This window comes from Crinia signifera, chromosome 6 (assembly GCF_055691185.1).
Source record: "Crinia signifera chromosome 6, ASM5569118v1, whole genome shotgun sequence".
NCBI classification, from domain to species: Eukaryota; Metazoa; Chordata; class Amphibia; order Anura; family Myobatrachidae; genus Crinia; species Crinia signifera.
Window position 1 is genome coordinate 270,954,294 of NC_139222.1, and position 14,425 is coordinate 270,968,718.

General features: G+C 47.2%; 1 protein-coding gene and 1 long non-coding RNA gene across 3 annotated transcripts in view; one reads left to right on the forward strand and one right to left on the reverse strand.

The window, feature by feature from the left end:
• Positions 1-14,425, forward strand: part of LOC146009329 (uncharacterized) — a 29,665-nt gene that overhangs the window by 13,765 nt on the left and 1,475 nt on the right. The window lies entirely within an intron of this gene.
• Positions 1-14,425, reverse strand: part of ZMAT4 (zinc finger matrin-type 4) — a 307,125-nt gene that overhangs the window by 2,460 nt on the left and 290,240 nt on the right. For both annotated transcript variants that reach the window (XM_083149591.1, XM_083149592.1), the window contains exon 7: positions 13,478-13,611. In XM_083149591.1, the coding sequence (XP_083005717.1) occupies positions 13,478-13,611 (134 nt within the window). The remainder of the gene's footprint in view (positions 1-13,477; positions 13,612-14,425) is intronic.

The window sequence follows — 14,425 nt, forward strand, 5'->3', positions numbered from 1 at the left end:
CTGCTTTCAAAAAAATTAGTTGAGTCCTGGCATAATGGGTAATGAGCATAATGGTGTGTGGCATAATGTGTAATGTGCATCATGGTGTGTGGCATAATGTGTAATTGGTCATTGCAGTGTATGGCGTAACATGTAATGGGCATCACAGTGTGTGGCATAACGTTTAACGAGCATTATAGTGTGTGATGTAACGTATAACTGGCATTGCGGTGTAAAAAAAAACATAAGGTGGCCCAAGGGGTGGAGCTGGGTGGCGGGTCAAGGGGTGGGCTGTGGGTGTGTCAAGGTGGCGGGCCACTGTCCGGGAATCTCTCAACACAAAGGTGGTAACCCTAGTCTCAGGTCACCTGTGGATCTATAGTAGGAATGACTGCAGCAGGTTTGAAAATGTGACAGTTAGTAATGACTACAGCTGTGCACCAGCTAGGGAGTCAGGGAAATGGGACAGTTAGTAATGACTACAGCTGTGCGCCAGCTAAGGAGTCTGGGAAATGTGACAGTTAGTATTGACTACAGCTGTGCAGACTTGCTAGGGAGTCTGGGAAATGAGACAGTTAGTAATCAGTGTTCGCGAAAACCCTCAAAAAACATGGGTCCCTGGGACCCTTCACTTATAAAAATTGGGGTCCTACCGGACCTTTTCTGGGTCCCAACAGAAATGAAGGTTCTAAATATCTAACAACTTAAACAGAAAGAAAGGTAAAACTGTTTTGTAAAGCAGTACTGCTTTGGGGGGACAAAATGACGTCAGTACCAACACCGGCATCCTGACTACTGCCAGGAGATCAGAGCTGGCATCAGTGTAGATACAGGCGCCAGGATCCTAACTGCCAGGATGCTGAATGCGAGTATGCTGGGGCAGGTTGGGGTTGAGGAAGGAGAGTTTAGGTACTAAGGGTAGGCAAGGTTAGGGTTAGGCGCTGTGGGACCCACACTGTACAGGGTCTTCTAGGGGCACACTGACATACACATAATGTACAGGGTCTAGGGGCACACTGACATACACACATACTATACAGGGTCTAGGGGCACACTGACACACTGTACAGGGTATAGGGGCACACTGACATACACACATACTATATAGGGTCTAGGGGCACACTGACACACTGTACAGGGTATAGGGGCACACTGACATACACACATACTATACAGGGTCTAGGGGCACACTGACACACTGTACAGGGTATAGGGGCACACTGACATACACACATACTGTACAGGGTCTAGGGGCACACTGACACACTGTACAGGGGCACACTAACATACACACATACTATACAGGGTCTAGGGGCACACTGACACACTGTACAGGGTATAGGGGCACACTGACATACACACATACTATACAGGGTCTAGGGGCACACTGACACACTGTACAGGGTATAGGGGCACACTGACATACACACATACTATACAGGGTCTAGGGGCACACTGACACACTGTACAGGGTATAGGGGCACACTGACATACACACATACTATACAGGGTCTAGGGGCACACTGACACACTGTACAGGGTATAGGGGAACACTGACATACACACATACTGTACAGGGTCTAGGGGCACACTGACACACTGTACAGGGTATAGGGGCACACTGACATACACACATACTGTACAGGGTCTAGGGGCACACTGACACACTGTACAGGGTATAGGGGAACACTGACATACACACATACTGTACAGGGTCTAGGGGCACACTGACACACTGTACAGGGTATAGGGGCACACTGACATACACACATACTGTACAGGGTCTAGGGGCACACTGACACACTGTACAGGGTATAGGGGAACACTGACATACACACATACTGTACAGGGTCTAGGGGCACACTGACACACACACTGTACTTGGGTCTAGGGGTACATTGGCACACACACACACACACACACTATTGTAAAGGCACACTGACACACATAAAGGGACCAGAGGCCTGCCTCCCCCATCGACGAACAGGAATAGAAGAAGTACCTATTTGCTGGTCTGCCCTATGGGTGACCCTGGACGAGGAGCGTGTTCGCAGCGGTGCTTTCTTCAGTGGGGCCGGGGAGCACATTTTGTGCTTCATCCGGATGCAGAACTTGGTGGGCTGGCAGGGGCTGCAAGCCGCTGCTGCCTCTGGCAGACAGGGGGTTAGTCTCCGGTGCAAGTGGCGCGTGTTTAAGGCAGTGACTAGTGACGGGGGGGGGGGCGGCAGCTTGGGCCCCATAGCCGCTGCATCCCCGGTAGTTATGCAGTGTCAGTCCCCCACATCATGTCATTCTATAACACCTGAGCCGACCTCAGTCCCACAACAAAAATCCAGCAGCTGCCTCACAGCGCAGGCTCACAGGCACCACTTCACTTTCCACCCCATAAGCTCCCACACATCCCAGCAATCATTAAGCAATGGCCTCTCCCTTCCCCCCAGCATGCCTCCTCCTCAGTCTCCACAGCACAGATAGTGTCACTGGCTTCACATCATTAGCCCCTGCCCCCACATGGTACATACCCGGTCATGGTGGTCAAGAGGACCCGGAGCTCCAGGAGGGGGTACGCACACTGAAGTGCTCAGCACGCAGGAATACAGCAGATTTGCCGTTCTCCCAGCAGCGGGTCTCCTTGGCGGAGCAGCAGCAGGTGTCCTGCGCGGCATCCTCCGCCGCTTCCACCCCTAACACGTTTGCACGCGCAGCACTGACTCCGCCCTGCGGCATGCTGTTGGCCTTTAAGATGGTCTCCTCCGCCGCCGCATCACCACAGAGTCAGCTATTGAGGATAACTCCTCCATAGAAATGCCGGGTCGGGCGGAGCGCGTCCCAGGGGACGCAGCCATCTTTCAAAAATGAGTCCCCGCTATGCAAAAGTGAGTAAAATACTCGCTATAGCGAGTATTTGCGAACCCTGGTAATGAGTACAGCTGTGTACCAGCTAGGGAGTCTGGGAAATGTGACAGTTAGTAATGACTCCAGCTGGGCACCAGCTAATTGATTTGGAATACGTGGACCGTTGGTAGATCTCAAGGACTGGTTTGGCCATCACTGGTCTTAATTATATAAAACTGATCTGATTCGGAGTTGGAACAAAGGAAAGTAACTTTGTACCTGGGTCATGTTGCAATGCAAGGGATGCAAACACATGCTAGTATTTTCCGCATTTAAGGTACTGTAAATACTAGCTGCTTTATGATTTGGGGCCTAATTCAGATATATACGCCAACCTGATGGTTTTTGTACAAATCCGATGGTGTGGGGACTATGCGTGCACAATGGATCTGGCGATATCGCTCAGAGCCCCCTGCCATGCTGGCGCCGTGAAACTACACAAGTACCGCAGTTTTTCCTGCGCACTGTACCTCCGTGGGGCGCAAAGAAAAACTACAATGTTGATGGTCCTAATATGCTTTCCCGGGTCAGCAAATTGCCGCCAAGACGCTGACTGAACTCCCGTGTAATGTGATGTTTACACTTTGCAGTGAACCACTTTTCTCCTCCCCACAAACATAGGCAGGGACGGCAAAAGGAGTTTTGGGCCAGAGAACAAATATTGGCAAATATGTATGTAGATGGTCACACCACCCCAGGACTTATGTAGCCCCATAAACAGCATCATGTTAAGTGAAAAAAAGTGAAAAGAGTGGTGACAGTGGCATAACGTGTGGGTATTGGGCCCAGGTACAAAGATATAATTTGTGCCCCCATCTTCCACCCAACCCAAGTTCACAATATGCCACACGGCAGTGGGTGGCAGTGAGAGGCAGAGAAAAACAGTGGGTGACAGGAAGAGGGTGACCGGAGCAGCAGTGAGCCCCTTAGTACTCCGGAGCCCCAGTCCACTGCAGCTGCTGCACCAATGGTAGTTCTGCCTCTGAGTGGAGACATTGGCCAGTGAAGAAGTTGCCCATGGCAACCAATAAACTACTATGTATAATTTTATAGAAGACACTTCGTAAATGTTACCTCAAAGCTGATTGGTTAGCATGAGCAACTTCTTCACTGGCTAACTTCTCCTCTCTTGTCACTACTCCATCAATAGACTTTATTGTCTTTTTGGATGTACCGATGTCCCTCCCTCAGGCATGGAGTGAGGACTGTAGGCTAGGCTTCATTCTGTGTGATCTTGGCTTACATTAAGACGTAATAATGACTTCTGGTCTGGCCACATTAAGGACGCTACAATCCCAGAAAGGGGCCCTCATAGCTATGGCCTGTATCAGGGCAGTATGGCTGGTGTAATGGTTAGCATTACTGCCTCACAGCGCTGAGGTCATGGCTTCCATTCCCACCATGGCTCTAACTCTGCGGCATTTGTATATTCTATCTGTGCGTGGTACTCTGGTCCCCTTGTCTGCAGGACAAGGGGACCGATGCTTCGTGGCAACTTATAGGTGAGTATGGATGAATGGGCTCCGTGTGTAATAAAGTTGTACTGTCAGCGTGTGTATTTATTTAACTATTTGTGCTACTGTGGGACTACAAGTCCCAGCGTGCCCTTTATTGCCCCACATGCTGGGACTCGTAGTTCCACAGCAGTATACAATAGTTTCTCTATCTTTTTACACAATCATCAGCTCGATGCCCACCGCCCAGGGGCATCGAGGACAGCCCCAGGCTTCAGCATGGGCAGGTAAGTGGTCAGGGGGTGAATGCTTTGGCCGGGGGGACTTGTATAAAAAGTCTCCCCCCGGCTGTGGCATTACCCTGCTGGCTGGTTGGGCCCGGTGCTGGTTTTTGAAATACGGGGGACCCCTACTCATTTTGTTCCCCGTATTTTGGGAACCAGGACCGGGCCTTGAGCCTGGTGCTGGTTTAATAAAATCCTGGGAACCCCTATTTGTTCAGCCCTGTGATTTTATGAAACCAGGACCGGCTCTTTGAGCCCGGGGCTGGTTATGCTCATGAGGGGGGAACCCACGCCATTTTTTTTTTACTTTTTTTTTTTTTTACACAAAATCGCACATTCCTGAATATGTGCTTATTGTCATGACTGAAAATCGCACATTTTCATGCCTAAAAATCGCACTATATAGCACTGTACCGCACTTTTTTGCCGCAAATTTGCATCTCATTAAATATGCGAATTCACAGAAAAAGTGCGTTTTTTTTAAAAAGTGCGATATAGGGCGATTTAGGACAAAATCGCAATTTGTAAAAAAAACGGTAATTTCACTAAATCTCGCCCTACAGTTCGTTATGATGAATAAAAGTGTTTTGCTTGGCAATTCTCACACTTATTTTGACACATTCACTTGGCAGTCAAAGAGTTAAAACTATGTGTTGTCCAATTTTCTATTATCTGATCCCACGGTGTAAAGTTCTCGCTGCGCTTGCAGATTTCCTTATTCCGTGAGTGCGGCTCCCTGGATCTCTTACAGAAGGGCAGGTATAGTAATCTATACAAACACTGTTATTTTACAATGGCCTGGCAGCATATTGTTATTTTAAGACCCATCTGAAGTGGAAGATATTTACTTTAATACAATATTGAGGTTTATGCTGAAACGTTTCTTATTTAAATTAAATATATATGTTTTGTAGTAAGAATAGAGACAGAACGTTGCGATGGGCTGCCAGTGGTAGCTTTCTGCAGAATTCTCTATAAGAAAAAAGCTAGCGCTGCTCCTCACCACTACTGGGTGGTTTGATATCAGGCATTCACTTCACCTGGTAAATAGTAGCATACCCTCCGTCTGTACCAATTTAGTCGGTACAGTACCATTTTTATAACAGTCTGTACCGGCTGAATAAAAGTTTACCAAATGTGACAGTCTGGCGCCTGTTCGGACACGGCTTCCCATAGTGACAGCTGAGGAAGCACCGATTGACCAATTGGCGGCAGACCATGCATCAGCCAATCGTGCAGTGGTCTTGGAGGTAAACAGTCAATCATAAACAGTGGTGTCACTGTAGGCGGCGCCAGGAGAAGAGCTGGCTGCAGAGCCAGGCCAATCACAGCACAGGGAGACGGAAGGCAGCGGTTGGAATTTGAGTTAAGTATCAGTGGCGGTACAGGCTCTCAGTGTTAATGGGGGGGGGGGGTGGTTACTGGTGGCATAGGTATCTGGGGTATAATCACCTGGCATAACACACAGCGGGGACCAAGGCTGTGAAAGCTTGGTCTACATACCGCAGTCCACAGAGCCATGGGGGTGTTATCAGTAGATGGTGCAGTGTGTGTTTGATGGGGTACTAAGTAGTCATGAAGTACATTATGGGTGCCACGGAGCGATGTTGGGGGGGTATTATCAGTAGATGGGGTTCATAATTGGTACTGCAGAGCCATGTGGGGGGTGTTATATAAGCACAAGCAGTAGATTGGAGTAAAAAGCTGTCATAGGGTAGATTTGTTAAATACATAGATGGAAAGAAATGCCTAGTACACATTTGAAAAGGGTATGTGGCCACACCCCCTTTCTGAATGTGTACTGGTTTCTGCCCTTCAGATGTTGGAGGTAATGTAGTCAGCTAATATTGCCCCTGCTGTGCATGGTGTGTGTTGTGTATGTTTTGTGGCTGGGTTGTGCGTCTGTATCTGATCAGTACAAGGCTTAGGTGTGAATATGCCTTGCTTTGTATTAACTGCCATGAGTGACAATCCTGGAGCCTATTTTCAGTGCCAAAACTTATTGCAAACCTGCATGGGAACACCCATAACCCAATATACTACACAACTCCCATAAGGTGCCCACAGACGCACCGATCCCGGCGTGCGTTGTGGGCTTAACTAGCACGCATCGCATCGTATGCCTTGTGCATACGATGTGCATGCGATGCTAGAAAAAGCTAGTACAAAAAGTATGTGCAGCACATACTTTTTGTACTGTACGATGGGGTGCCGCGGGAGCGCGCACCCCATCGTATAGCATCGCACCGCCGGGAACGGTGCGTGTGTGGGCACCTTTAGGTGCTGCACACCAGGAAAGCATGCTTAGCTACTGTAACTGCAAGGCATCAAGTGGGTCATGAGTTCACCCCAACCTGGGCTTTAGTTTCTTATAAACAGATTGGTACTGTAGGGTAATTGGCTTCGTTCTTACCAAGACAGATCCTAGTGGGTGAATATGTGAGGTAGGATATTACAATAAGATTAGATGGGAAAGGGATTCCCAAGCATTCCCAAGATGGCTGTCCCACCCTGTGCAACAATGTAAAGTGATTTCAGTCTTATTGGAAGAAAAATATATATTATAGATTTTAGAAATAGTTATTACTGTGGGTACTTATATGTTAGTTGGGTGCCCGTTACTTAGTTTGCGTAGTGGTGTATTGAGAATACCAATACATCACTATGCTAGTTACGGAAACTTTGTAACTTACGTAAAGCGCAACGGAATCTGCTGCGTTTTATAAGAAACTGTGGTACTTGTGAGTTATCCGGGCTCCCGATTTTTTGATTGTATGCCTTAAGTTAAGGCATACAATCAGATGCGATGCGATGCGATATCGCATCGCATCCGACCATCGGATGCGATGACCCGATTTTTCCATAGGAATCAATGTTAAAATGGACTGAGTCCATTTTAACATGGAATTCAATGGGAAAAAGGGGTCCTTTTCATACCCCTACTATCCAAGTGGGCATGGAGTTGGATATAAATCTGTAGCGAGCCACCGAGCCCGAAGCGTGGCGAGCGAAGCGAGCCCTGCGAGGGGACGGTATTCCGTGTCCCCTCGCGGGGCTCGCTACGCTCGCCACGCTTCGGGCTCGGTGGCTCGCTACGCTCGCCACAGGTTTATATCCAACTCCATGCCCACTTGGATAGTAGGGGTATGAAAAGGACCCGATTTTCCCATTGAATTCCATGTTAAAATGGACTCAGTCCATTTTAACATTGATTCCTATGGAAAAATCGGGTCATCGCATCCGATGGTCGCATGCGATGCGATGCGATGTCCCGATCCGACCCGATTTAAAAATCGGACGCCCGGATAACTCATAAGTACCGAAACTGTATATAAATAAATAATGTTTAATATCCCCACTATCCACATCATACCTCCACTATCCACATCATACCTCCACTATCCACGTGGGCGTGGAGTTAATTTTATAAAGTGTGTCGAGCGCACACATATCCGCGTCCCCTCACGGGGCTTGTTGTGTTCGCCACACTTTATAAATTTAACTCCACGCCCATGTGGATAGTGGGGATTTGACGTGGATAGTGGGGGTATGACGTGGATAGTGGGGGTATGACGTGGATAGTGGGGGTATGCTCTCCGTGGGTACTCCATGACAGTCCCAGCGCTTAGGGATGGCCATCAACATTTACAAAACATTGATGGTTTATGGCCAATCTCGAATAGTTTTGACATCGATGGGGGAAAACCAGATGGTTTCCCACCATCGATGTCACCATACCTGGATGACCATCGTTGGTGTATAAGTATGCAATGGATGACCATCGCTGTTTTTACACATTGATAGTCATCCAGGGATGGCCATCGTTGCCTTTGCCATCGATGGTAACCATCGATTGTAACCATCGATGGTGTATAATTGAAATCGATGTTTTACACATCGATGGTCTCCAGGGATGGCCACCGTTGCCTTTGCCTTCGTTAGTTGCCATCGATGTCAACCATCGATACAAATCGATGTAGACCATCAATTGTAATCATCGATGGTAACGTAAAACTGACCATCGATGGCGTATAATGACCATCGATGTTTTACACATCGATGGCCTCCATAGTTGCCTTTGCCATCCATGGTTGCCATCGATGGTTTACATAGATTTGTATCGATGGTTGCCATCGATGGTTGTCACCAATGGCATTGATGATTGCCATCTATGGCAAAAATGCAACTGACCATCGATGGTGTATAAGTATGTAATGTATGACCATCAAAGTTTTTGCACATCGATGGTCATCCAGGGATGGTGACATCGATGGTGGGAAGCCATCTGGTTCTCCCCCATCTATGTCAAAACTATTCGACATTGGCCTTAAACCATCGATGTTTTTTAAACATCGATGGCCATCCCTACTGTCATGGCGTACCCACGGAGAGCATACCCCCACTATCCTTCCAGGCTGCTGCAGCGACCAGTGGCGCCGCTGATGGCTGCCTAGGCGCTGTGCAGCCTGGCGGGTATATGTTCTCTATGTGCCAGTACTGTCCCTGCTTATATTGTAACCTACCTGGCTGCTGAAGCGACCAGTGGCGCCACGGATGGCTGCCTAGGCGCTGTGCAGCTTGGCGGGTATGTATTCCTTGTGTGATACTGTACTTGTCTGTACCTGCTTTTACTGCTACCTACCCGAGCTGGTGCAGCGACCAGTGGCGCCGCAGATGGCTGCCTAGGCGCTGTGCTGCTCGGCGGTATGTGTTCCCCGCATGTAACGTCTCAATGTAATGTATGTATTTCCCCCCCCCCCTTCATCCCTGCTGATGCTGTACTGTATATCCACAAAAAATTCCTAGTGTGCGCAAGCACACATGGCCAATAAAGTTGATTCTATTCTATTCTATTCTATCCACATCATACCCCCACTATCCACATGGGCGTGGAGTTAATTTTATAAAGTGTGGCGAGCGCAGCGAGCTCTGTGAGGGGGCGCGGACGCCCGGCTACGCTACACTGACAACTTAGATTTGGCTACATTGTCAACGTAGCCATTGCCAGCCGGCTAAGCAGCGGGTAAGCGGGTGGTGAGGCAGTGGGCGTGAGGGCTGGTGGTGAGGCGGGAGGGTGGGCGGTCGGCGGTGACGCGATGCGGCCGCTGGGGGATCATCACGTTTTCCAGGCTCCCCCAGCGGCACTAGCCAGCCACCTTTGCCATTGATGGCCATCCCTGGATTACTATCAATGTGTAAAAACATTGATACATTGCATACTTATACACAATCAATGGTCAGTTGCACTTTTGCCATTGATGGCAAAGGTGGCTGGGGAACCATCGGTGGCAAAGGTGGCTGGCTAGTGCCGCTGGGGGAGCCGGGAAAACGTGATGATCCCCCAGCGGCCGCATCGCGTCACCGCCGACCGCCCACCCTCCCGCTCGTGTCACCACCCACCCTCCCGCCTCACCACCAGCCCTCCCGCCCACTACCTCACCACCCGCCCACCCGCTGCTTAGTCGGCCGGCAATGGCTATGTTGACAATGTAGCCAAATCTAAGTTGTCAGTGTAGCGTAGCCGCATCGCGTCACCGCTGTGACCTGCTTCAAAACTAAAGACCAAGACTTCATCTTGATCCAGTGTCTGTGATTCCTTGTCACAGTATTTATGGCTGAGCCCCTGGTCACCTAAAAACACATTTATTTAAACAGTTTTTATGGATAAACCTCCAACCTTCCCAAATTGGATTAAACAGCCTGATTACTGGGCGGCAAAGTAATCCCCTGAAATTGCAGTTATCCTGAGAAAATCGGGGTGGTTGGAAGGTACTGTACGTACTGCGCCACTGACATTTACGCCACCAATTATACTGGAATGTAATCATGTTTACAAATGACATTTGGGACAAAGAGCTCACCGCTTTATTTATTTCTTTAAAAGGAGATTTTCCCAGAAGAAATCCAGGAAATCGGGGGGTATCGATGATTCTGCGCGACCAGGAGATGCTGGACTACAGCTGGGGAAAATGACATTTTGTTTCTAATTTGTAAATCAGCCCTCCAGTAAATAAGGCAGGAAACCAATCAAGTCTAATCCTGGATTACTTTCTAAACAGGATCAAAGCATCAAGCAAAGTCAGGTCATTAAATCAAAATGAAATCATTTCTCAGGGATTAACCTACAGGGCAAACTAACGTGGCTCTGTGTCACTTAAAGGGAACGTTCCCCCCCCCCCTCCCCCTCCCCCCAAATGATTATTTTAGTCTGGGCAGTGCCAACATGGGACGTAGGGCCGATGCAAATTTGAATGCAAATCGACCACAATCGGACTTGAATTAAATGTGCAAAAATAACTGTATTTTAGTTTGTTTATGCAACCGTGCCGCTACTGTATATGTACCCGTAACCTGGGTACACACTGGAGCTGCAGTCTGCAATATATTCTCTGTGAGAGGGATTGCAATGATGCCTCAATGTCAATACCAGTGGCAGGTTGCAAATGTACAGTCTTCAGTCCACGCAGTAGCAAGGCCGACTCTTAAAGTAATGGTGACCACAGTAGGGGAGGGCACCTAACACCTACATGCACTGTATTTACATAATACACAACTATATTTTTGCCATGATTAGTGGAAATAAGAAATCAGGTGGAAGATGTTTTAAGCCTTATGAAGAGATAAAGTGGAGAAAAAGTGGAAGGAGAGAACGCATCAGCCAATCAACTGTGTTTGAAAAATGCAAGTTGGGAGTTGATTGGCTGGTGCATAATCCTTCCACTTTATCTCTTCACCAGGCTTAATACATTAGGGACCTCATCCAGGTTTGTTTGTTGCGGCCGTTTGTTAGCATGGGGACCAACGTAGTGTTACTGCGCATGTGCTTACGCAGGGTGCGTGCACCCACAGCGAATAGTCTTATCGCTGGGTGCATGCACCCAGGACTACAGGCAGGCTGGTGGAGAGGGGCGTCGGACGGCCCCATTAGCATATGACATCACACCGTGTGGGCGGGGCCAGCAGCTCTGGGAAGTAGAGCAGCACAGGATGCTCTGGCGGCCTACACAGCAGTTGCATGGGCGGTGCGGTTCCGCACCTAGCACTCTCAGCACCTTATACTGTACATCCACCCCTAGTTAAGGCCCTGACTACAATAGCCCTACACTGACACCCCTAACCATTATATGTTGGCTCCATGCCCTCTTTATAATAAGGCCTCTCCAGTACATATACGATAAAATGCTACGCGAAGACCTAGAAGCCTTATTACTTCTACATTACACTGATGTTACCGGAATGATAGATCTTTATCGGCTCAGAGCCATCCCCATACCCCGTAATTATCTGTCACAGTGCCTGACAGCCAGCAGTAATAAAACGCCGGTACATTTATTCTCAGTCTGTCCGGGCACAGGTAATGCAGAATAATACTTTAAAATAATCAGATTGTAACGGCGATAATTCCGCCATGAAATGAAGCCGACGGTAAAACTCCATTAACTTTAGTTTTTCTTTGCAGAGCCTGAGAGTGGAATAGTCTCTTCCAGCCGATAAACCTTCCGCTGGTTACATAATGCAGTATATTTGTGCTACTGATAAGCTCCTGACATTGTTACAGATATCAGTGACTGTGATTAGTCATCCGCCTGGATAATTAGTATTAGTGGCCCGGATCTATCATACAGTAGAACATACTGTACTTTGCTGGGTTTTACCATCTATATTTAATTCGCAGGTTGTACAGTATACGCTGGGGGACCCAATACAAACTTTAAACATTATTCGTTATTTAATCACCTTACTAGATTTTAAATGTGTGTATTCTAAATAATCATATACTGAATAAATACATTTCAGTGTGTTACTTAACATATGCTATTTTGACATTAGCAATGAGAGAACTGGTCCTCGATTTATCACAAACTAATCTACCTACAGTTTTTATTAACTTTGACTGGTGCCACTAACGTGCGCAATTACATATGTAGATCACATTCTAGGCTCCCAATCAGCACAGTAGGGGGGCGCGGTGAAAGAACTTGATGCTAAATAGGAGCGGGAACTGGGAGGGCCATCACACAACTGTGCCCCCCTTCCTGCATTGTGAGCCAGGGGGGCGGGGCCAAGATGATGCAATTCAGTGTGAATCACATCATTGGATTACCTGGAACACCCACTTATGGCAAACTGTGGTTGTCAAGAACTGTTGGCAAAAGTGGGGGTAGTGGGTGGGTAGCATCCAGCAGGGAGAGTGCCACCTGATATTCAAGAGACTCCCGGCTGTCCTGCGAGAGTAGCCAAATATGATCAACGTTGCGTTATTTCAAAGATGACAATTAATGATAGGGCGACTGATCTCTGGCTGGTCTGCAAAAACTTTCCCAAATCTGTTTTATCTAATTGTTTTTCACCTGTGCCATATGTGCCATATGTGAATTACAAAGTCTCAATCTATTTAAATATTTATTTTTATAAATAAACATATATAGTTCCATCGGTGGAAGTGATAGCGAGTCGTTTTCTGTATCGTTACTGTGCGCTATGGTGGAGAAGAAGAAATGTATCCGGCGTTGAAAGATGAACGTGTTCCATTAAAAAATAAAATGTTTATAAATAGGATTTGATATTTCCTTTCCCACGTTGCGGTATATTTCTATATCTGTACACACGCGGTGAGATATTTATAAACGCTGGCGGTGGGCGTAAAACGGTGTGAAATATGTTACAATATTTACACTCTGCTGAGATACTAAATTAAGACACAGCGCTGTCAGTGACGGTGAATGGTAGAGTCTAACAACCATCTGTGTGTGTGTCCTACAATGTTTATTCATGGTCTCCATTATTCCCCGCGTGCTGACAACGCCACTAAGCATCAGCAAGGAACGCACACAGGACACAAGAGGTCAGGTGATAGATACCCACCTTCCTTGGCCTGCCTCTTCTGCATGCTGTTCCTGGTGAGGAAGGCTGCTGCTCTCGGCTGACTCTGCACATCAGCAGAATTCTGCATTTCCCTTTGTCCGTTTAATTTGCTTCCATCTGATATGTTGTTTACACTGGAGATAAAAGGAAACAGAAAACTCAATTACGATTTAAGGTTACGGGAACAGATTCCATCACGGTTAATATATGAAACACACAGGGACGCGGCTGCGCTCTGCCTCCTGAATATGAAAATATGTAATTCCGTCTAATGGGGTTTGAGTTGTAAAAGAAATGAAATGTTCCCGGTAATTACAACTTGTATAATATGACAGCGTTGAAGTGGGGACGGCAATTCTTCCTTTTGTGCAGCAAATCCATAGCTAGACTTAAATATATTTACACATTGCGTGATAATTATTCCCATTATTATACATTATTCATTATACGGCTTTACAGGAGTAATGAGATTCCAATGTTTGCATTAATATTGCAGTATGCGGCACTGCTGCGCTCCGATAATCTCTTCTCAATTTTTAACTCAAAGGTAATGTTTCAATTATATATATATATATATATATATATATATATATATATATATATATAAAGTAGGGAGGGCCGTCACTCAGGACTGAGATGAGCTGGAGCGGTCAATAGCTTGCCCGGGTGCCAACTTACAGAAGGCAGCAACGTAGAATTGCCCACAGAATATAACAGACCAATGAATGGGCACTCAGGGACTCCAAGGTGCTGGTGAAAACACGGACCAAATTTATTCCATACGTTTCGGGGGCCGGACCCCCGTCGTCAGGACAAGATGCAGACAGTATAGTACTATACCTTGTCTGCATCTTGTCCTTACGACGGGGGTCCGGCCCCCGAAACGTTGACGCCTGTGAGACCACATATGGAATATTATTATATATATATATATATATATATATATAT